At 40.2% G+C, this 23,598-nt stretch overlaps 3 protein-coding genes across 5 annotated transcripts in view; all 3 read left to right on the top strand.

Moving 5' to 3' along the window:
- The first annotated feature begins 48 nt into the window (after positions 1–48).
- Positions 49–10,748, top strand: LOC103139677 (extracellular calcium-sensing receptor-like). 3 transcript variants are annotated; one of them, XM_007554449.2, is made up of 11 exons: positions 49–482; positions 577–871; positions 991–1,077; positions 1,170–1,439; positions 1,874–2,074; positions 2,174–2,449; positions 2,857–3,084; positions 3,169–3,292; positions 4,158–4,916; positions 6,236–6,412; positions 6,609–6,723. In XM_007554449.2, the coding sequence occupies exons 1-11, from the start codon at positions 241–243 to the stop codon at positions 6,620–6,622; spliced, it is 2,673 nt and encodes an 890-aa protein (XP_007554511.2). In that variant the 5' UTR covers positions 49–240; the 3' UTR covers positions 6,623–6,723. The 3 variants fall into 3 exon arrangements, with proteins under 3 accessions (XP_007554511.2, XP_016528130.1, XP_007554512.1); XM_016672644.1 differs by lacking the exons at positions 49–482; positions 577–871; positions 991–1,077; ... (3 more) ...; positions 2,857–3,084; positions 4,158–4,916 and adding exons at positions 7,021–7,107; positions 8,002–8,271; positions 8,456–8,656; ... (2 more) ...; positions 9,476–9,599; positions 9,675–10,748 and having other exon boundaries at positions 3,226–3,292; positions 6,609–6,903; XM_007554450.2 differs by lacking the exons at positions 49–482; positions 577–871; positions 991–1,077; ... (3 more) ...; positions 2,857–3,084; positions 3,169–3,292 and adding exons at positions 7,021–7,107; positions 8,002–8,271; positions 8,456–8,656; ... (2 more) ...; positions 9,476–9,599; positions 9,675–10,748 and having other exon boundaries at positions 4,827–4,916; positions 6,609–6,903.
- A 1,088-nt stretch (positions 10,749–11,836) lies between these two features.
- Positions 11,837–16,965, top strand: LOC107836500 (extracellular calcium-sensing receptor-like). The gene is made up of 9 exons (XM_016672645.1): positions 11,837–12,254; positions 12,388–12,682; positions 12,770–12,856; positions 13,039–13,308; positions 13,509–13,709; positions 13,792–14,058; positions 15,021–15,248; positions 15,352–15,475; positions 15,982–16,965. Exons 1-9 carry the CDS (start codon positions 12,028–12,030, stop codon positions 16,890–16,892), a joined length of 2,610 nt encoding a protein of 869 aa, XP_016528131.1. The 5' UTR covers positions 11,837–12,027; the 3' UTR covers positions 16,893–16,965.
- A 2,075-nt stretch (positions 16,966–19,040) lies between these two features.
- LOC103139687 (extracellular calcium-sensing receptor-like) overlaps positions 19,041–23,598 on the top strand; it is an 11,501-nt gene continuing 6,943 nt past the window's right edge. Inside the window, 10 exon segments of the mRNA XM_016672581.1 lie at positions 19,041–19,047; positions 19,327–19,378; positions 19,520–19,814; positions 19,937–20,023; positions 20,641–20,910; positions 21,597–21,803; positions 22,350–22,610; positions 22,811–23,038; positions 23,127–23,250; positions 23,412–23,582. Coding sequence (XP_016528067.1) covers positions 19,041–19,047; positions 19,327–19,378; positions 19,520–19,814; positions 19,937–20,023; positions 20,641–20,910; positions 21,597–21,803; positions 22,350–22,610; positions 22,811–23,038; positions 23,127–23,250; positions 23,412–23,582 — 1,702 coding nt within the window.

The raw sequence follows: 23,598 nt of genomic DNA, 5'->3' as shown, positions 1-23,598 counted from the left end.
CCAACTTTGCATTTCCAAATGCCAGACACAAATGGTACAATTAAAATTTTGCTGGTTTATTACTCTCTTAAATAAGTAATGAAGAAGAAAGCATTACATCCATATAGGCCACCCATGGGGCCACAACAATGCTCTGATGGGTGGCGTGAATAATTACACGGAGATAGGAAAAGGCTGCTGTAGTCCTCTATATAAAATTAGCTATGAGTCCCGCAGGCTGGCCGGTGTGGAAGGGCAGTTATGGTGGCTTTATTTGTTAAATATTTCCTCATGAACATCTATCAGTTCATGATTTATTCCTCCCTTTTCTTCTCCGAGTCTTCCTTTCTTTCCTCGTCCTGTAAGCTGCTGAGAACGTTTTACCTCAATGGTCTGCACAAGCCTGGCGACGTAACCCTGGGAGGGCTGTTTGAGGTCCACTACAGCTCCGTCTTTCCTGAGCAGACCTTCACCTCAGCGCCACATCAGCCCAGCTGCCAGGGGTGAGTAGCCTGACGAAACACACACACTGATACAGAATCAGTTTTGATGACATGCTTCTTCTTCTTCTGTTTTTGTTTTTATTTGTTTTTTTAGGTTTGACACTCTAGGGTTCAGACATGCTATGACTATGGCTTTTGCTGTTGATGAGATTAATAAGAACCCCAGTTTGCTGCCTAATGTGACCCTAGGATACAGCCTTTATGACAATTGTGCCACTCTTAGCATTGGGTTCAGTGCTGCCTTGGCAATGGCCAGTGGGCAGGAGGAGCGGTTCTCGATTCAAGAGAGCTGTTCAGGAACCCCTCCAGTTGTGGGAATTGTCGGTGACCCTTTTTCCACGTTTTCTATAGCTGCCTCAGACGTTTTAGGTTTGTACAGGCTGCCTATGGTAAGTTTGTCCTCTAAGAAACCTGCCAGAATATTTCAGTCTGTTGCAAGAAATGCCAAGATGTTTTTCACAACATAAGCAAAATGTGAATTTTTTTGTATATATATTTCTTCTTATAGGTGAGTTATTTTGCCACGTGTTCTTGCCTAAGCGATCGCCAGCGTTTTCCATCTTTCTTCAGAACGATCCCAAGTGACGCTTTCCAGGTGAACTTTAAATTTATTCATAAATGTTCAAGGTATTTCTGGAATTAGGCCTCACAATGAACACGTCTACACTTTCGCTCCGTCTTCATCAGGTCCGTGCCATGATTCAGATTCTGAAGCACTTCGGCTGGACTTGGGCGGGCCTCCTGGTCAGTGACGATGACTATGGCCTTCATGTTTCCAGGTCATTCCAAACTGACCTGACTCGATCGGGGGGCGGCTGTCTGGCGTACACGGAGGTTTTACCGTGGGGAGACAATCCGAGGGAATATCAAAGGATTGTTGATGTTATGACAAAGTCCACGGCACGCGTAGTGATCGTGTTTGCACATCAGATGCACATGATCCAACTCTTGGAACAGGTCGGAGAAAAAAGACTTGTCAGAGTCATAACACAAAAGAAAGAATGTTTTTTTTTTTTTTTTTATTACAAAAACTGGCTTGCATTTGATTCTGTGAAATTTTATATCAAATTTCAAAGTGACAAGATTTACAAACCTGATTTATGTATTTTATTTTGGCTTTAAAGAAACAAAATGCTCTTTGGTTTTAAGTAAAAATTGAGAAATTAAGTAGGGTAATGTAATCCTATATTAACACAGAGGTTTTTAATAGTATGCAATAACTATAAAGTTTAATCTTTTTTAATTTAACAGAAAGGAAAACTTTTTATGTGAACTGAACAATTCTAACAATCAATAGTAAAGTGCACAGAACAGACTTTAATTTTTTTTGCCTTTCAAAATTGTGGAAAAAAAAAAAAAAAAACAAAAAAAACCTATATTGTGAGATTCAGGTGGTGAAGCAGAATGTGACAGGCCTGCAGTGGATTGCCAGCGAGGCCTGGACTTTACTCGAAGGTCTCCAAATCTCCGCTTTTATGCCGTTTCTTGGTGGAACTCTGGGCATTGCTGTCCGTCGTGGAGAAATCCCAGGACTCAGAGACTTCCTGCTGAGAATTCGTCCTGACCAGAACAACATCTCTGAAAATAACATGGTGAGAGCTTGACTAAGTCAGACTGTGTGTAAAAAAAAGTGGGTTGAATTTATTCACGCCTGCCGGCAATTAAAAAGAAAATCTACGCCTTCATTTCAGGTGAAGCTGTTCTGGGAACACACATTTCAGTGCAAGTTTCTGCCGCCTCCAGCAGGTTCGGTGGAAGATGCTGGAGCGCAATGCAGCGGACGAGAAGACCTGAACAGCGTGACTACTGACCTGCTGAATGTGTCAGAACTCAGGCCTGAGTATAACATCTACAAAGCTGTGTATGCGCTGGCACACGCTCTTAATGACATGCTGAGCTGCGTCCCAGGGCGAGGGCCTTTCAGCGGGAACACATGTGCGTCTTTGCAAACATTAGAGCTCTGGCAGGTCAGTTTAAAATTTACCACTAACATCAATATTTATAATTTCTCTGACTTAAAATACAAATATAACAACTACTAAGAAAAGCTTCCAACGGAGCCACATCTTTCAAATCATAAACTTCAGATATGGGTGATATTTCTACATTTTAATTTGTATACTTTTCAATGTGCTGTCTTGTGGCCTATATGAAAAAAAAATTAAACATCCTAATTTCTCAACAACATTTCAAATATTAACATCATCCCAAGATAACATATAAGCAAGTATTTAATGTAAGATGTAACCAAACAAACAGAACATTTAAAAAAAAAAAAAAAAGTTTGGTTGGCTTAGTTGTGTTTTGGTGATAATTATAATGAAAGCAACAATTCTCGCTTATCGATTTAACATGTTTATTTTTGTGTTTGCAGCTAATGCACTACCTGGAACGGGTCAACTTCACCACACCGTTTGGTGACCAAGTCACGTTCGATGAAAACGGCGACGCTTTACCGATATACGACATCATGAACTGGATTTGGCTGCCCGATGGAAGAATTAAAGTTCAGAGTGTCGGGGAGGTTCAGAGGTCTGCGTCCAAAGAGGAAGAACTCACAATTGATGAAGTCAAAATCTTCTGGAACTTTGAATCTAAAAAAGTAGGAATTTTGGCTTTGCTTAAAGATAGAGTCAGATGCTCACACTGAGTGAAATTTAAATATTTCCTGTTTGGTCTTTTTCAGCCGCCCAGGTCAGTGTGCAGTGACAGCTGCCCCCCAGGAACACATATGGTGAGGAGGAAAGGAGAGCCTTTGTGCTGTTTTTATTGCATCCCGTGCTCTGAAGGAAAGGTCAGCAACCAAACTGGTTGGTACCATTTTCACAGTTTGTTGTTTAGTGGCGCTTTAAAAATCTGATGAATTCATGATTTTGGGGGGTTAGTGACTAAACAAATGGTGGCTTTCCTTTTTTCTTCCTAGCATCTAGTCAGTGCTTTGATTTTTGATCATTTGGTTTAATAAAGCTGAAAATGATTTATTTAAGCTTTTGGCAGGTTAAATGGCACACAATCGTCACTATTTGGTAACAAAAACTGTGTTTCCATTTACCATATGATTTTTTGAAAATAAATTTGATCAATGGAAATAAAATAAAAAAAGAAAAAAAAAAGAAAAACTTTTTTTTTGATAAAAAATGTTTTGGCGCTAGGATGATTTGGTGGTTGGCCAAATCAAAATTGTTTTATTCTTGATAACTATAATGGAAATCAAATCACATGAGTCACACGGTCAGTAACCAGATGCTGCCTCTGGTTTGTGACGGCAGGAAGTAGTTTGAAGTTCATAGCGCAGCATGTTTTTAAATAACTTTAATAAACAAGCTTATTTTAATGGTGCTTATTGTTTAATGGAAACACCACAATTGTAAAATTGTGTTTATTCAACATTAGCTGAATACTGACAACATTTTGCGCACATTTGTAATGGAAACGCAGCTAAAGTAAATCAGTTGTAGTTTCTGCTTTCAACTATGATTTAGAGTTCCTGCAGTGCCTTCTCTGAACAGCAGAGGTCACTGTTGATGAAATACTACCTCCACAAAGCAAAAGAAGATAGCACTTTTATATATTAACATATAAAATCTTCAACCTCTCCTGTGCAAAACGCACAGCAGCAAATGCTTGTGCTAAATAGGTGTCAATTTTTTTTACCCCCTCCCCTCTTTTTGTCAGACTCCTTGGAGTGCTTTAGTTGTCCTGAGGATTTCTGGTCCAGCCCCCAACGAGACCACTGCATTCCTAAGAAAACCGAGTTCCTCTCCTATCAGGAACCTCTGGGTATCTGTTTGACAGTGACCTCTTTGCTGGGAACGTCAATCTGCGCGATCGTTCTGGGGATCTTCACCTACCATCGCGGCACACCCATAGTACGAGCCAACAACTCAGAGCTGAGCTTCCTGCTCCTGGTGTCACTCAAGCTGTGCTTCCTGTGTTCGCTGCTGTTCATCGGACGACCCATACTGTGGACATGTCAACTGAGACACGCAGCGTTTGGGATCAGCTTCGTGCTTTGCGTGTCGTGCATCCTGGTGAGAACCATGGTGGTTCTGGCTGTGTTCAAGGCCTCCAAGCCAGGAGGGGGAGCCTATCTTAAGTGGTTCGGTGCTGTGCAGCAAAGAGGAACAGTTTTTGCTCTCACTTGCGTTCAGGTAGCAATTTGCACCGCATGGATTGTCACCGCGTCACCGGCACCTCATAAAAACACTCAGTACCACAACGACAAGATCGTCTATGAGTGTGTCGTTGGGTCCATAATTGGTTTCAGCGCTTTACTGGGTTATATCAGTGTACTCGCCATCCTTAGCTTTGTGTTAGCATTTTTGGCAAGAAATCTTCCAGACAACTTTAATGAGGCCAAACTCATCACTTTCAGCATGCTGATCTTCTGCGCTGTGTGGGTGGCCTTTGTTCCTGCCTACATCAACTCTCCGGGTAAATATGCAGATGCAGTGGAGGTGTTCGCCATCCTGGCCTCCAGCTTTGGCCTCTTGGTGGCGCTGTTTGGACCTAAATGTTACATAATTCTACTAAGACCTGAAAGAAACACAAAGAAAGCCATCATTGGTTATAGAACTACGAAATGTTAAATGGCAGCTTATGTGCAATTTATTTTATCGCTGCAGCCTGTTAATAATTATTCACCTCTAACTCATTCACTGAAACTTAAAAACATTTATCAATAACATGATTTGTTGTGGTATGTACAAATATTTAATGTACTAATATATGAGAAATTGTGAGAACAAAAAATAAACATTGTGCCTTTTTGACCACGATTTTATTTTTGCTTTGAAGCCCTTTTTAAGATACTTAGGGTACAAACTCATCAACTTTTAGATATTTGCACAATGTATCAGCTCAGAGAGATGTTTTGTTTGCTCAGTACAACTAATTCATATTTATATGTGCCTTTGTGTCTATCAAGCATTTGTTTTTCCCCCTAATTGTTTGGTTTGTCCTTGAATATTGTGAGCTAAATCCTGATTGGGATGTTCTTTGAGCTTTTGAGCAAGAAAGAATTTGAAATATTGATGTGACTTCATTCCAGTTTTTAATCTGGTACTTATAAGATGCCACTTTCTCAGTGTCAGTTCCCAGAATGCTCAGTGGGTGTTAGTTCACCCAAATATTTCACTTAAAAAAACTGACCAAAAAAAAAAATCATGGTATACTTTGATCTAAAATTAAAAAGAAACATGCGATCATGCTGAAACCATTTCTCCCATTTTTTTGTTTACCAGCAACATCATTTGAAAACCTTCTCAATGGTCATGATAAACAATCTTACAATTTTTTCAAGCTTTGTGCAAATCTACGTCTTCTTTGCCTTGTCCAGGATAAATAAAAATAAAAAAAGTGAAAAAAAATTAAATTTGCCTCTTACAGTCTCATTGTGTTGTTCATTTTACATTTAGTTGAATCTTGGAAAAAGTGTAAACAGGTTGTCTATTCAGTTCAGTTTTCTGACTATTTTCCTAAACTTTTAGCTGAATTTCTTCTTGATACCTTCAAAAGAGAAAAATCCCAAAAAGGTTTACACATCAGTTGTTGTGATCATTTTAATGCCAGTAAAAATTAATTCACACTTGTTGTGTTTTGTCCACAGCATTTCTGAATAGAGCAACGCGTCAGTGATGACGTAATGTTGCATATAAATTCATGCACTCTTGAATGAACAATATAAACATGTGCTAAAGGAGGAGGAGAGTTATGGAGGCTTTACTTTACACACCTTTCCTCTTGACTCTCAGTTTTGTGTCAGTGGCCTCATTCACGGATTCAGCCTGCAGTTTGCGGAGACGTTTCCACCTTAATGAAATGCACGAGCCAGGTGACGTGGTCCTGGGTGGGCTGTTTGAGGTACACTACACTTCTCTTTTCCCCGACATCACATACACCTCAGAGCCAGAACAACCGAGCTGTGAAGGGTAGGTACATCACGGATGAATTCAACACCTCTGTGTAAATTAAACTGTCTGTTCAGACTTTATAGAAATTGATATGTTAAATTTTATATGTGGATGCCTGTGACACATGTAAAATTAGTCTTAATTCCTACTTCGTCAATATGATATGTGGCAAGTTCCACCCTTTTTTGACATTTATTGAGACATTTTGTTCTAGTTTTGACACTCTAGGTTTTAGGGATGCCATGACCATGGTCTTTGCTATTGAGGAGATCAACAAGAACCCCAGTTTGCTGCCAAACCTGACGCTGGGATACAGCCTGTATGATAACTGCGGGGCACTTGTTATTGGCTTCAGCGGTGCCTTATCTCTGGCTAGTGGCCAGGAAGAGGGGATTTCACCTCAGGAGAACTGTTCAGGGACTCCTCCTATTCTTGCCATCGTCGGTGATTCCTATTCAACATTTTCAATAGCGATTGCCAATGTGCTTGGTTTGTTCAAAATACCAATTGTAAGTGTGCTCTGTCGAAGTGTGCTTCGATTCACCTGAAATTTCTCCACTGTTTTGAATGTGAAATCTCTTGACAGTGTTTTGAAGGATATTGTTTGTGTGTAATTGTAATGGTAGGTGAGTTATTTTGCCACATGTTCATGCCTGAGTGATCGTCAGCAGTTTCCGTCCTTCTTCAGAACAATCCCAAGTGATGCTTTCCAGGTGAGGCACAGCTTGGTTCTGCACAAAACGTAAGATAATCTATTCAATAATGGGATTTACTCATATATTGCAAATACATGCAGTTACTTAAGCAAAAAAAAGTCATGTAAAAAAAATTATTGAAATAATTCCAGTGTTTATTGCTTCAGCATTTCAAACTGAAAATGTTTCAAACTGAAAATGTTTCAAACTGAAAATGCTGATCTTTGTGGAAAAATTCTACAGTATTAACCTATTGTTTTCGTTAAACTCACTAGTGTCACTTTTTTAACACCTCCACCTTTGCAGTACAAGATATTTCAACTGAAGCATTTTGTCATATTCATTGATTTAGGAACTTTTGTTTTAGTAAGCCGTCCTTTCCCTGGTATCCTGAGGTTTAAATATGGCATTGAATATTGTGTGACATCTGCTAACCCTTCCTCAAAATGGGAAAAACAAGTGAAGATGTCATGTTTGCATTACAGTGTCACTATTTACCAAATAATGCAAATTTGGAACTTTTAATTGACTTTTAATGCAACTTTTAAAGCAACTTCCCATTAAAAGTGTCATTATTTACTGAATGACACTTCATGACAATAGTCACAAACATTTATAAAGACTTCTTCATGTTCATAACAGGTGTTATATCGTATTTATGACAGCGTCATGTCAGTCTTATGAACACTCCTTCAAATACAGTGTTACCAAAAGCTCATGTCAATTTAGACAAACAAGGCAATTCTCAAGTTCCTATTCCCACCACAGAGAGTGAAGAAACTAAACTGAAGCAAAGAGTGGCGTCTTAGAGTCACAAAGTCTCCATGACAGGAACTTATTTCAAGACCTTTGCACACATTTTTAACCACAGGAGAACTTTGTACGTCTTTTCTTTTTCTCATGTTTTCCCAGGTGAATGCCGTGATTCAAATTCTGAAACACTTTGACTGGACGTGGGTTGGCTTGCTGGTTACCGATGATGATTACGGTTTCTATGTGGCCCAGTCTTTTCAGTCGAGCCTCTCACAGCAGGGTGGCGCTTGTCTGGCGTATGTGGAGGTTTTGCCCTGGGATAGCAAACCAGGCGAACTTAAGAGAATTGTAAATTTGATCAAGACGTCAACGGCTCGTGTTGTCATCGTGTTTGCTCACGAGATTCACACGTTTAGGCTGATAGAAGAGGTAAGAGTTATTCTAGTCTACTGTCGAATTGACAATAAACTTTCCTGCAAAGTTCTTTCTCAAACAAAGATGTATGGAGATAATTGAATTGCCCACAAAAATGGCACCAATCAAGCCATTCATTTTCTAAACCTTGCAGCATATTTTTAAAGTCTAAAGATGTGTTTTTGTAACGCACACCCAGGTAGCGGAACAAAATGTCACCGACCGACAATGGATAGCAAGTGAAGCGTGGGCGTCAGCAGCTGTACTCCAGATTCCCCGTTTCATTCCTTTCCTTGGTGGCACTCTGGGCATCGCTATTCGTCGAGGGGAAATACCAGGGCTCAGAGACTTTCTACTACAAACCCATCCTGATAAAAATGACAACTACGAAACTAATCTGGTAAAAATTCAAAGGATTTTTGAAGGAATGCCAAGTGGAAAGGACGCAAATCATTACAAATCTAAAACTCCTGAATATTTCTCTTTCTTTTTGGATGTGTTTCAGGTCAGACAGTTCTGGGAACACACGTTTCAGTGTAAATTCGATCCAGCCGAAGGGGAAGAAGATGAGAAAGATCTGTGCACCGGTGATGAAGATCTTGAACAGGTTGAGACTGAGCTTTTGGACGTGTCCAACCTCAGACCTGAGTATAACGTTTACAAAGCGGTGTATGCTCTGGCTCATGCTCTTGATGAGATGCTGCGCTGTGAGCCAGGCAAGGGACCCTTTGTTGATCGAACCTGCGCGGCTCTGCAAAGTCTGGAGCCGTGGCAGGTGTGACATCAAATTACGCTGCAAATTACGCTCTGGACAACAGAATAAACATCAGGTCCAGGTTTCTAAAAAGTCTATTGTAGATTTTCATGAAACTCTGCTTGAGGTTTGTCGTTCTCTCCGTCCTTTTGTAGCTTTTGCACTATTTACAGAAAGTCAATTTCACCACACCGTTTGGTGATCAAGTGTCGTTTGATGAAAATGGCGACGCCTTGCCTATATATGATGTCATGAACTGGGTGTGGCTCCCGGAAGGAGGAACCAAAATCCAGAACGTTGGCGAAGTGAAGAAGTCTGCCTTCGGACGGGAAGAGCTTGTACTTAACGAAAACCTAATCTTTTGGAACTTTGAGTCAAAAAAGGTGACTTCTTCTTCTAGCAGATAACATTCAAAGTATCGGTGTGTGCTAATGAGGAGTGACAGATTATATCTCCTACCTCCAGCCACCCCAGTCAGTATGTAGTGAAAACTGTCCTCCAGGTACACGGATGGCAAGAAAAAAGGGTCAGCCTGTTTGCTGTTTTGACTGCATCCCCTGTTCTGATGGAAAGATCAGCAATGGATCTAGTAAGTGTTATTATTTTTGCTTTTAAGCAAAAACACATAATGTGCATAGAAAAAGAGCTTCTTCCTCCTTTTCAGATGCCAGGGAGTGCATCAGTTGTCCAGAGGATTTCTGGTCCAGCCCCCAGCGAGATCACTGTCTCCCTAAAGAAACAGAGTTCCTCTCCTACCATGAACCGCTTGGGATATGTTTGACAACTACTTCACTGCTGGGAACATTCATCTGCGCTGTCGTTCTGGGGATCTTCATCTATCACCGCAGTACACCCATAGTACGAGCCAACAACTCAGAGCTGAGCTTCCTGCTCCTGGTGTCACTCAAACTCTGCTTCCTGTGTTCGCTGCTGTTCATCGGACGACCCATACTGTGGACATGTCAACTGAGACACGCAGCGTTTGGGATCAGCTTTGTGCTCTGTGTGTCCTGCATCCTGGTTAAAACCATGGTGGTTCTGGCTGTGTTCAAAGCCTCCAAACCAGGAGGGGGAGCCAGTCTCAAGTGGTTCGGTGCTACACAGCAGCGAGGAACCGTCTTCGCTCTCACTTGCATCCAAGCAGCGGTCTGCACTGTTTGGATCGTCTCTGCTTCACCGATGCCACATAAAAACACGCAGTACCACAATGACAAAATAGTTTATGAGTGTGAAGTTGGCTCAACCTTTGGATTTGCTGTTCTGCTTAGCTACATTGGCTTACTAGCTTTCATTAGCTTGATGTTAGCGTTTTTGGCACGAAATCTTCCGGACAACTTCAACGAGGCCAAACTCATCACTTTCAGCATGCTGATCTTCTGCGCTGTGTGGGTGGCCTTTGTTCCTGCCTACATCAACTCTCCGGGTAAATACGCAGATGCAGTGGAGGTGTTCGCCATCTTGGCTTCCAGCTTTGGCCTTTTGGTGGCGCTGTTTGGACCTAAATGTTATGTAATTCTGCTCAAACCGGAGAGAAATACAAAGAAAGCTATAATGGGCAGAGGAACCACCAAATCTTAACATGTCTCGCCTTGTTCATGCAAAACAATGTGGAATTTGGATTATGGACTTTGTGGTATTTAGTATTTGTTTTTATTCAAAAAATTTTTTTTTCCTAAATTGGTTTGACACTTCAAGTTAGTGAGATCTTTTGTTACATCTAATAAAAAGGTATGAAAAACTTTGTTGAATTTATCTCTTTATAAATTTGCAAATTTCTATTATGTTTCATCAGCAACAAAATATTTTAAAATATACTAAGCCCCATATTTCTGCAAAATAAGTTCATCCAGGAAATGGGCGTGGAAACTTTAAATTGGTGGCCTTTGGATCAAACCTACTCAGTGAAATTTAAGATATGCAGAGGTAGATGAAGTTTTACAATAAACAAAAGGAGAACAACTAATTTGAGTGATTAAAATTTAATTTTAGGCTTATTTGCAAAGGCACTAGATATATATAATCCACATAGAGGATTGTGCACAAAAACCTTGCATTTGAATCACTGAATGAATTTGAAAACACATTTAAGGTTTCCAAATAAACGTCATTTTCAAGCAGCAGTCTGTGGCACTACGGGTCCAAACACTAGTGCCCAAGCAGCGAATGATGCTGGATTTCCTCCCACTGAAACGAAGCCTTGTGTGATCAGGAAACCTTTCATTCAGAGTTTTGTTGATCACCTCAATTAGAGAAATGTTCCCTGATTTCAAAACTTTGGCTGAAGTAGTTTGTAATTCCAGTCTGCCGTTTGGCAGTGTAGATGTGTGATTGCACAAGGTGGGATCTCTTTTCAGCTCATTCGGACCGAAGAACATTTAAGCTAAATAATAATTGAATGATTATCAATTAGTGAGTCATCATTATCATTTTAACATTTTTGGATATTTTTTACCCAGTCAGTCAAAATGACAGGCAATGAAAAAGTCTAGCCTCGACTCCAATTAATTGTCTGAGTGAAGACTTGAACTCTGATGTTCACAGTAAACACTTTTTCTTATTTGATGGAGTTTGAGCCAATTTACAATGAAAGATAAGTCAAATTCTAACTCCATATGTTCAAAGCAAATAGACACCCCTGAAAAGCTTGGAGCTGCAATTGCAGGGGAATTTTAAAGTATTGACTTGGGGTTTCGTTAAAAACGCATGCCATACATCGGATTTGCATTTGTACAATATCTGTAAATCCGTGCATTATTTTATTGAGTTTCAAGAATAAAAATAAAAATAAATACTTAGTTTAGAAGACAGATGGTTCCAGACTTTTACACACTCAGTGTTACAATGAAATTTTCACTGTATTTTTGACGTCTGTGTTACGTCCAGCCCCTCTGTTTCTTATTGGTGCTCAGAAACTTAAACACTGAAGGGAATCATGTCAAAGACATGGCACCGCCTAGCATATAAAATGTAGTAACTTTGTACTGAGGGTAAAAAGACATGAGGGGATAAGGGCAGTAATGGGGGGTTTTCAGAACACATGCCTACTCTTGAGTGTTTGCTTTCTTTTCGTGTGCTGTGTGACCCTCTCCCTTCCTTCGACATGTGATTTGAGGAGAAAGTTTTATCTAAACGAGATGCACAAGTCAGGCGATGTGGTTCTAGGAGGGCTGTTTGAGGTCCATTACACTTCTGTCTTCCCCAAACTGACTTTTACATCAGAGCCACAGCAGCCCGTCTGCAAAGGGTGAGTATCACACACACACAGTGAAACGGTCACGCTCAGAGTATCCTTCATTCTCACACTGAAGGAAGAATATCTCCTTTCTTTGATTCTTGCTTCCTTATTTGGTCGTAAACTGTCAAACTCTGTGTGCTAGCTTCGACACTTTAGGGTTCAGGCATGCCATGACCATGGCTTTTGCTGTCGAAGAGATCAACAACAACTCCAGCCTTCTTCCCAACCTGACCCTGGGATACAGCCTTTATGATAACTGCGGTGCGCTCGTCATTGGATTCAGCGGCGCCTTATCCCTGGCCAGCGGCCGAGACAAGGAGTTTCTGCTCCGCCAGAACTGTTCTGGAAGCCCTCCCGTTCTGGGCGTCGTTGGCGATCACTATTCAACTTTTTCGATTGCCATTGCCAATGTGCTAGGTTTATACAACATGCCTATTGTAAGCTTTACTGTGCTTTTCTTATACAATAAGAAAAGCTTTTAATTTCCATTAAATTCACCTGTTTTTTGTTGTTTTTTTATTTAGGTGAGTTATTTTGCCACATGTTCCTGTCTCAGTGATCGGCAGCGCTTTCCCACATTCTTTAGAACAATCCCAAATGATGCTTTCCAGGTAAAACCTTTTTTATCCCCTTTTGAGAAACTATATTTGTCTCGGACAACAGAGACAGAAGAGAACTGCCACCACAAGAGACATTATTTTTTTTCTGCTGTCTGGATTGACAATATTGATGTTTATTCCAAGTGCACAAAGCCTACGCCCCAAATATCTTGATTCCTGCGCTTTCCCCCCAGGTGCGTGCCATGATTCATATTCTACAGCACTTTGGTTGGACATGGTTTGGCCTGCTGGTCAGTGACGATGACTATGGACGTCATGTGGCCCAGTCTTTCCAGGCCGACCTGGCTGAATCTGGTGAAAGCTGCCTGGCCTACCTGGAGGTTTTGCCTTGGGACAGTAACCCAGGTGAACTCAGGAGGATTGTACACGCGATAAAGACGTCAACAGCTCGTGTTGTCATCGTGTTTGCACATGAAATTCACATGATTCAGCTAATGGAGGAGGTTAGAAATCTATTAGGTTAGAAATGTTTTCCCTAGACTTGTATTTTTAAGAGTTTAAGTGGAAGAAAGACATTGTAACTTAATACAAACATCTGTTGAGCTTCTACGTATTCAGCATGAGACACACCTCTATCTTTTAAATCACTATACAGGCTGGTTGGAAAATGAAAATTCAAATGACACACATTTGATATCATCAGGTGGCACAGCAGAACGTAACTGGCCGGCAGTGGATTGCTAGTGAAACCTGGTCATCAGCAGCTGTTCTCCAGACACAGGAACTCACGCCGTACCTCAGCGGCACGCTGGGCATCACCATCCGACGAGGAGAAATACCCGGGTTCCTGGACTTCCTGTTGAAAATACGCCCTGACCCGAATGACACCAGCGAAACTAGCTTGGTACAACCCCAGCCTAGAAATGTATCTACTCTGAGATAGACAGTAAGTTATTCGTGATGGTTGAAGTATATCTTTTGTACAGGTGAAGCAGTTCTGGGAGCACACGTTTCAGTGCAAATTCAACCCAGCGGACAGGGAAGACGGGGAATCCGTCTGCACCGGCCACGAAAATATGGAACTGGCGGAGACAGAGTTTTTGGACGTTTCCAACCTCAGGCCTGAGTACAATGTCTACAAGGCAGTCTACGCTCTGGCTCACGCCCTTGACGACATGCTGCGGTGTGAGCCGGGCGAAGGACCTTTTACTGGGCGCAGCTGTGCCAGTTTGCAGGCTGTGGAGCCATGGCAGGTGAGCATCTATTTCTAAAACAGCTGCTGTGCTTGGAAGGGTTTGTTTGCATATTAAAATCACTTAGAAGAGACAAACCTAATGATGGAAGTAATTTGTATTAATATTTCATAAGAACAATATGGCTCACCACCCAGGGTGCCATTCTATCAGGGAGTGGTACAAGAACTTAAACATGTTGGAGTGCAGAATGAGTTTTGGATTGGTTCCACCCATTGATTATATAGTTATTCAGATTTCATTCTATTGGTCAACATACTTTCATCCAAATAATTTGCTCTAGTTCTTACACAAGAAAACATCTGCTGTATAAGTGTTGTAGCTCTTTGCTGCTCGAGGTTAACTCACCTGAAACATTCGGTCTGCTCTGTTTTTTTTGTTGTTGTTGTTGTTGTTGTTTGTTTCAAACATATATGTGTACAGCCAGGTTGTCACTTTTTGTTTGTTTTGTTCCAAATTACCCACTAGATCAAAACAATGGCAATATGTTACATGGTGATCTGCAAAAATTAAGCATTGTATTTTATAACAAGCCAGTTCAAACAGCAGGTGTTTTCTCAGCGATCGTGTTACTTAAGGATATCCTTTGTCATTTGCAACTTTTTCAAATGCAAATAAAAACTGTGCGTCCTCTGGGTAAGACTCGGGTTAGGAACCTACTAGCGCTCGCAGAAGTCAAACTAAATGAAAAAAAAAAATACTGAAAAATTGTAATTTACACTTTAAGAGGAAATTTAATAGGAGATTAAAAAGGACTTGCACATCGTAAAAAAAAACAAACAAAAACTGATTGGCAATTGATGGTGTTTGTGCTATCACAAAGAGGTTGAAAAGTTTGAAACTTACTTCTTTAGGCCATTTCATTTGATCCTTAAAGAGACAGTAAACGTATTTAACGTTAAAACTACTGATAAACTTTTGTTTCCGACTGAGTCTGTATTAAGTCTCTCCTCCATTTGTAGCTCTTACACTATTTGCGAAAGGTCAACTTCTCAACTGAATTTGGTGATGAAGTCTCATTCGATGAGAACGGCGACGCTCTGCCGATATACGACGTGATGAACTGGCTGCGACTGCCTGACGGAAAGATTAAGATTCAAAATGTTGGCGAAGTGAAAAAGTCTGACGCTGGAGGTGAAGAACTCACACTCAATGAGGACAAAATCTTCTGGAACACCGATTCAAAAAAGGTTTTTGTTGTTTTTTTGTTTTTTTTTGAAAAAAATGCCTTTCATATGGAATTAAAATGAAGAAACACATAATCATATACTTGTTTTCCTTTTTATTTCCAAGCCAATCCGCTCAGTTTGCAGTGAAAGTTGTCCTCCAGGCACTCGAATGGCCAGAGAAAGAACACAACCTGAATGCTGCTTCAGCTGTGTCTCCTGTTCTGAGGGAAAGATTAGCAATAATACCAGTAGGTGGTAATGTCTTTATGTATGCTATTGAGTTTACTTTCAGAATTTTTTTTTAAAAGTTCACACCCACACACACATATATATATATATATATATATAAACCTTGTGATAATCTTTCACAGATTATCTGTCTCTTACCATACTGTCAGTGTGTGACAAAGAAATATGTAAAAAAAAAAGAAAACATTTTTTTATGAAAGTTAACTTGAATTTTATCACAATTCTGTAAGTGCATTAATTACACAAGAACTGATGTCAGTTTCTTTCTGTAGTTTATAGTGGTTTTTGTTTTACTGCTAATACAAATACAAGATTTAAGATTTATAAATTACATCATAATAATATGAAAAATAATATAAATATTGGGTCAATGGGAAAGTAGATTCATTAATGTAGATTCATTAATGCTTAAGGATGTTTTTTTTTAATTGAGATTTTTTTTTTCAGAATACATGTTCAGTTTATTGAACATATCAGTATTTCATTGTCTTGTTCTTTCTGTCAGATTCCTTGGAGTGCTTCAGCTGTCCAGAGGACTTCTGGTCCAGCCCACAGCGAGATCTCTGTGTTCTTAAAAAAACAGAGTTCCTCTCCTATGAGGAACCTTTAGGGATCTGTTTAACAACCACTTCACTACTGGGAACATTCATCTGCGCTGTCGTTCTGGGGATCTTCATCTATCACCGCAGTACACCCATAGTAAGAGCCAACAACTCAGAGCTGAGCTTCCTGCTCCTGGTGTCACTCAAGCTGTGCTTCCTGTGTTCGCTGCTGTTCATCGGACGACCCATACTGTGGACATGTCAGCTGAGACACGCAGCGTTTGGGATCAGCTTTGTGCTCTGTGTGTCCTGCATCCTGGTTAAAACCATGGTGGTTCTGGCTGTGTTCAAAGCCTCCAAGGCAGGAGGGGGAGCCAGTCTCAAGTGGTTTGGAGCTACGCAGCAAAGAGGAACCGTCCTGTTTCTCACCTGTATTCAAGCAGCTATATGCATCGCTTGGCTTGTCTCCTCCTCACCTGCCCCCTATAAAAACACCAAATACCACAATGACAAAATAGTTTATGAGTGTGCAGTCGGCTCCACGGTTGCCTTTGCTGTGTTGCTGGGATACATTGGTATATTGGCTATTCTCAGCTTTGTGTTGGCGTTTTTGGCGAGGAATCTTCCCAACAACTTCAACGAGGCCAAACTCATCACTTTCAGCATGCTGATCTTCTGTGCTGTGTGGGTGGCCTTTGTTCCTGCTTATATCAACTCACCGGGAAAGTATGCAGATGCGGTGGAGGTGTTTGCCATCCTGGCCTCCAGTTTTGGCCTCTTGGTGGCGCTGTTTGGACCCAAATGTTATCTAATTCTGCTCAAACCAGACAGGAATACAAAGAAGGCTATCATAGGCCGATACAGGAAATCATAACAGTTTCACTGTTTTTTATGTTTTTGTTAATAGTCATGTAAGTACTATGAATAAATATTTTAATGTAACTATAAATAAATTTAACCCTCTTTGCAATTGATTTTCTCTTTTTGTCCTATGGAATAATAAAAAAGCTTAATTTTTAGTAAAGTTTTTGGTCACTCCTCCAAATAACTCCATTCAGATCTGTCAATAACTTCAATGGTCACAGATTTATGAAATACAACACTAGTGAGTCCAGTCATGAATTGTTCCTAGTAATTATCCTCAATTAAATCAGCTGGGCAACTTAAAATCACAGACTTCCTGCCAGCTACTGTTGTGCACAATTTTCAAATTTAGTGAAAAATGAGAGATCAACCAAGAAAAAAAGTGAAATAAAAAAAATGCTATTGTTTTGTTGAACAGTGTACAATCGATAAAGCATCTTTCAAGGCTTTTAATAGCAGTAACTAGTACTAATAAGTCATTTCTTCCTTTTTTTTTATTCAGAAGACTGTTCTTTGAATGGTTTGATTATTTTTGCTTTTGCAGTCTGCCATAACTAGATTCTGCTCTTACAAAATAATCAGAGAGGAAACTAAAATGTTATATTTGTTTACAAACAAAACCACAAAACACACTTAGGACTAACAACTGGACTAAATGGACATTTACATACAGTCACATGAAAATGTGCAATAAAAATACACACAGTTAAAACTACTTGTTTAAGAATATTTTCACACTGTGGCCTTCCAGACAAATTGTGCAGAGTCCTCTTTCATTTTTTGTTAGTTTGTAACTTTGTATTGATTTTATTGTGTACTACTGTATATGTAATGTGACTAACAACCCTAAAAAAACAATCTTGGATAAAATGGATGCCAATGGCTCATCAGTCGTGCCATGTAAACTGTCTCCAGTGCGTCGTGCTTCCTCTATCACGGTTTGCTGCTGCCACCTAGAGGACACTTTAAAAATAACACAACTACTGTGAGTCAGTGAATAAAATACTATTTACTGTATTGCCTATCAAAATGTGTTTTTGGGTGTTTCTCCACACACACACACACACACACACACACACACACACACACACACACACACACACACACAATATTTCTACATAGGTTCTACAGTTCAATCATAAGATTCTTTTTTCATAGTTTTCATTCCTTATTTGGGAATTATAATATGTATAAATGTTATAATTCACTCATTCAAGCAGCACAAAGTATACAACAAGCTTCTATGAATATTGTAACAAAAGTGTGTGTATAATTTATTTTTGTGATAGTTTTGTCTGAGTGAAGATTGATGTTTACATGTGTGCTCTTTTATTTAATGATATGGATCTATTTTGTCTGAAATAAGGATGGATTTTTAAGCAAAAAAAAACAAAAAACATAAAGATTTAATCCAGTGCCATTTGTATAGTAAAAATGCTTGCTTTAATAGTAACACTTTCTTAATTTTCAGAGTTCTTCCTAAACGGGAAAAAAGACACATTCAAATGTGACAATATTAAAAAATCTATACATATGGAAGGTGGGAGAAACAATCTCTGTGCCAGCTGATTTGACGCATTGAAATTGGGCCTCTGTCTCTTTAAGAAAATCCTACTCTTCAAGAAATCGTCACAACATTGCTATTCTATTAACCCTTTAACAACTTTTTTTTTCTTTTTTTACTAGGGTTGCACTGAGAAGTACCTCATAAATGAGCTCAGCAGATGCGCAGTTTCACCAGATGTTTGCTAATTGCTGCTGGCTAGTCTGAAGGAGCTGAGTGGGGGAGTTGCAGGGGTGGGGAGCTCTGTAATAAGCTGGGAACCTTGGAGACCGTAGCTCTGAGGAGGAGCTGCGTCTCAAAGGCGGCGTTTGGTCCACTCAGGAGTTTTGCGCAGCTGAATGGTTGCTAAGAGAGATTAAAGGATTTCTCAAACATGCATGAAAAAAATGAAAGCAACATTCCACATATGTTTATGATAAGAGAACAACAAGCACAAACCAGTCGCTTTTACATAATACTGCCCCTTTAAACATTTTAACAGTTGAGTTAGTTCTATTATCACTACATAATAACGTTTCACGTATCCAAAATCAGTCAAAACTGAATTACATTTGAAACCCTGCCAACTCTTTGTCCTCTACTCCTATTGGCGGCATGCAGTGTGAGTAAACACTGAAAGTCAATAAAAGGGGTGGAGTGACAAAGTTAAAAACAATATAATTAACTGAGTTTAAAGAGAGGGGTGGCCACATGACAGTAATGTATTCCTGTAAAGACAAAATCTTGCTCTTGCTACTGTTGCACTCGTTTTGTTCTTACAGCATCAGCCCCTCTCCTCAGCCGCCCTCATGTCGGTCACAAGGACAGTTTCATCTCAGCGGCATGCACAAGACTGGAGATGTGATTCTGGGGGGATTGTTTGAAATCAATTTTTTTTCAGTTTTTCCTGACTTGTCTTTCACGTCTGAGCCCCAGCATCCCACCTGCCATGGGTAAGTGTGCAAAAGACATGGAGATAAGTTAAGTCAACACCCTACATGCATTTTCTGTGTGTTTTTGCTTCGACAAAACGTTTAGCTTTAAACCTCAGTTGTTGTGTCTTCGTTATTTCAACCGTTGTGTTGCTGTTTTAGTTTTGACGTTCTAGGATTTAGACAGGCCCAGACCATGGCGTTTGCAGTTGATGAGATCAACAGGAACTCCGAGCTCTTGCCCAACGTCACTCTGGGATACAGTCTGTACGACAACTGTGTTAAACTGGGAATTGGATTTCGTGCAGCGCTGGCATTAATAAGCGGACAAGAGGAGGAGATTGTGATGGAGGATAACTGTTCAAGGAGCCCTCCGGTGTTGGCAATTGTGGGGGATTCTTCCTCCACGCGCTCCATCGCCATCTCCACCGTGTTAGGTTTGTACCGAGTGCCAATGGTGAGTGTTCAGTTTTACCGACGAATTGGTCCAAAATTTGAAAAAAAATAAATAAAAAAAGTAATTGCTTAATAAAAAAAATAAAAAAAACGATATATGTGTAAAATGTGTATTTTTAACAGGTGAGTTATTTTGCCACATGTTCCTGTCTAAGTGACCGTCAGAAGTTTCCGTCCTTCTTCAGAACAATACCAAGCGATGCTTTCCAGGTAAATATGCAACAAAGACTGCAGAAAAAATAAATAACTAAATAAAAATCATCCGTCTTTAAGAGCAGAGAAAAATAGATTGATTCCTGTGAAACATTCTTTATTTTGTAATTGACATTTTACTGATTTTCAACAAGGTTACAGGCATATTAAGCGTCTCTTTGTATTGAAATGCTTAAGAAAGGAAAAAGAAACATAACATCAAGTAGCAAATGTGCATACAATGACCTGATAGCTACTGACTCCACTGAGTTGTTAGAAGAGACTTTGTTCAGTTGTATGTTGAACGTTAACAGTTCTTTGCAGGCTTTTGTATCAGCTGTAAACCCTTTGTGATGTAGTTGTTTTCTTAGCAGATGTGAACCCAGAAACATTTTAAGTTGAATTTGTTTAAGAGAGGTGTGAGAAATATCAATGAGTAAAAAAAAAAAAAAAAAACAGGAGTAGAAATGTAAGAAATTTCACATGGGACCAGAAGTTAGACATACTTGGGCAATTCTGAAACATTATGTAGAAATCTCCTAGGTGGCAATCACGAGTCCTGTAATTTCATCCGAATTTCAACATTCTCATCAGATTTTCTACAAAATGTTCCCTTTCACTCCATGCCTCCTCAGGTGAATGCTATGATTCAGATCATAAAGCACTTCGGCTGGACCTGGGTGGGACTGCTGATCAGCGCCGACGACTACGGGCTCCATGCCGCCAAGTCATTTCAGTCTGATCTGAGTCCATCTGACGGAGGCTGCCTGGCCTACATGGAGGTGTTGCCATGGGACAACGAGCCGCTGGAGCTGAAGAGGATCGTGGACGTGATGAAGGCCTCCACGGCTCGGGTGATCGTTGTGTTTGCACACGAGAGCCACATGATCAATCTCATGGAGGAGGTAACGTTTGTCTTTTCTCACGTTGGCCTGCATTCGGGGTGGATTCAGAGACGGTCAGAGGTTAAAGAAGCGAGACGGATAATTCTGTTCTAAAACGGAGACGTTGCGTCACTGTAATCTAAATCTAAATCCCTGAAAGAATATCTTAAAACCTAAGGTGGAAAAAAATATGGTGTTTGCTTTAATAGTGACATCCAAACACATGGCCTCAAGCACAAAACAGTACATTTTTGGCTATCATGTTACAGCCTTATCTGTCATCATTATCACGTTATGTTGCAGTTTATGTTTTTATCAGTTTTTTTTTTAATAGTGGATAAAAATGAACTGCTAATTTAGTGCTATTAAACACATGTTTTGATGTATTGTAGAGTTCGGTGGGTGTAGGGGTCTCCTTCAGCTGGTCTGCTTACTAATGCTCCTGAGGAGCAATTTTGTTCCAAGATGAAGGATGTAGAAGTTAGGCTAAACAGAGATGAGAATTTATTTTCCTACTCTCGCCATCAGAACGAATATGACATTTCACTTAAACGCGGCAAAAACATATTAAACTTATCTGGTCGTGCTATTAAATTATCCAATGACAATTATACGCATTATTTTTTATTTTACAGATTTCTTCATTTAGTTACTTTCTATACAATATGTAGAGTTAGAATTTGACATTGCGTTTTGTCCCTACACAGGTTGTGAGGCAGAACTTGACAGGCCTTCAGTGGCTGGCCAGTGAAGCCTGGTCCACAGCTGCCGTGCTGCAGACCCCTGACCTCATGCCGTACCTCGGGGGCACACTGGGCATCGCTATCCGTCGAGGAGAGATACCAGGCCTCAGGGACTTCCTGCTAGAAATCAATCCTAATATAAAACACAACAGCAGCTATGGAAATAGCATGGTGAGATTTATCTGTGTTATCAAATACTTACACAAGCAGGGCTGGACGATGTGGCTGAATAAGCGTATCATGATATAGGTGTTTCATATCAATCAATATCAATGTTTTTAGATTAGTTTTTTTTTTTTTTCTTTAAATGTCTGAAATACTGCCAAACTTGTGACGTTACTTTTTTTTTGTTTTGTCCACAGTTTTCACTCTAAGCCAACGTAGGTTTTCTTTAGAGACACGGTTCTGAAACCTTAAGCTGCTCCTGCGCAAGCTTGTTACCTAGCAACAACCTGTTACTCAACAGGTTGTTGCTAGGTTACCAAACAGCGAGGGAGTTTCTTGATGCCACCAACCTTGCTTAGCAGGCCTTTCCTCGGCCTACATCCCCCAGAATGCTTTGCTTTTCTATCTCAGAGTTCTGTACATTTATTGAAAATTCTATCGGATGTATAACTATTGATCTTGATCATGTGTCTATCACCGTACATATTGTTGTTGATTTATCGTCCAGCCCTATTCATAAGTGACACGTTGTAAAGTTTTGATGCATTTCAGGTAAACCAGTTCTGGGAGTTCACGTTTCAGTGCAGATTTACACCGCCGCCTGCAGGATGGGTTGAAAACGGAGGGAAAGTTTGCTCTGGAGAAGAAGATTTAAGAACGGTAGAGACCGAGTTCTTAGACATTTTTAACCTCCGGCCCGAATACAACGTTTACAAAGCCGTGTACGCTCTGGCACACGCCCTTCACGATTTGCTGCGATGCGAACCAGGAAGTGGAAGCTGCGCCGCTCTGGAAACACTGAAACCGTGGCAGGTAAAAGAAGGTCGAGTTCTTCACAGGTTCTTATTGCAGAGCAAAATTAAACTGATAGACAGCTACAATAAAAAAATAAAAAGCCCAGATACTCCCTTTTTTTAACTCTCTGAATGTTAGAGGAATTTGAGATTTATTGAATCCATTTGTGTTGCAAAGATATTAAAAAAAAAAATCTTGTCTGATTTGCTGTTTGTTAGCTTGTGTACTACCTTGAAAGGGTCAATTTCACCACATCATTTGGTGACCAAGTGTCATTTGACGAGAACGGCGACGTCTTACCGATATATGACGTCATGAACTGGCTCCGGCTCCCCGACGGACGAGCAAATGTTCAAAATGTCGGCGAGGTTAAAATGTCAGCTTTCAGTGATGAACAACTCACACTTGATGGAGACAAAATCTTCTGGAACTTTGAATCGAAAGAGGTGACTCGTTTCTCTCTTTTCACATTTACCGTTTCCGTGGGTGTAGGTTAAAATATGTTATGTAGGTATTTTGTGTTTTCTTTTTCAGCCACCGGGGTCGGTGTGCAGCGCGAACTGTCCTCCAGGAACCCGCATGGTGAGAAAGAAGGGGGAACCTGAGTGCTGTTTTGACTGCATCCCTTGTTCTGAGGGGAAGGTCAATAACAAAACCAGTGAGTATCTATATTTCAGCTACTTTGATAGCATTATTAAAAAAAATAAAAAATAGACATTAGCATGGAAACATTTGTTGATTAAGAACTGAATATTTAATGAGGAGGCCTCTTTTTTCCATCTGGCTGCACCTATGACACATAATTCTCCTTTCTGTCAGATTCCTTGGAGTGCTTCAGCTGTCCAGAGGACTTCTGGTCCAGCCCACAGCGAGATTTCTGTGTTCTTAGGCAAACTGAGTTCCTCTCCTATCAGGAACCTTTAGGGATCTGCTTGACAGCAGCCTCACTGCTGGGAACATTCATCTGCGCTGTCGTTCTGGGGATCTTCATCTATCACCGCAGTAC

Source organism: Poecilia formosa, unplaced genomic scaffold (genome assembly GCF_000485575.1).
Source record: "Poecilia formosa unplaced genomic scaffold, Poecilia_formosa-5.1.2 Scaffold63, whole genome shotgun sequence".
Taxonomy (NCBI): domain Eukaryota; kingdom Metazoa; phylum Chordata; class Actinopteri; order Cyprinodontiformes; family Poeciliidae; genus Poecilia; species Poecilia formosa.
Note: the sequence above shows the minus strand (reverse complement) of the source record. Positions and strands in the feature narration are given on the sequence as shown.

Bases quoted from the DNA above. Each gene is read 5' to 3' on its own strand.
- LOC103139677 (XM_007554449.2), top strand. From the start codon at position 241: ATGGTGGCTTTATTTGTTAAATATTTCCTCATGAACATCTATCAGTTC. The intron at 483-576 runs GTGAGTAGCCTG...TTGTTTTTTTAG, and splicing joins CATCAGCCCAGCTGCCAGGG to GTTTGACACTCTAGGGTTCA. The intron at 872-990 runs GTAAGTTTGTCC...TTCTTCTTATAG, and splicing joins GTTTGTACAGGCTGCCTATG to GTGAGTTATTTTGCCACGTG.
- LOC107836500 (XM_016672645.1), top strand. From the start codon at position 12,028: ATGGGGGGTTTTCAGAACACATGCCTACTCTTGAGTGTTTGCTTTCTT. The intron at 12,857-13,038 runs GTAAAACCTTTT...CTTTCCCCCCAG, and splicing joins TCCCAAATGATGCTTTCCAG to GTGCGTGCCATGATTCATAT. The intron at 15,476-15,981 runs GTAGGTGGTAAT...TCTTTCTGTCAG, and splicing joins AAAGATTAGCAATAATACCA to ATTCCTTGGAGTGCTTCAGC.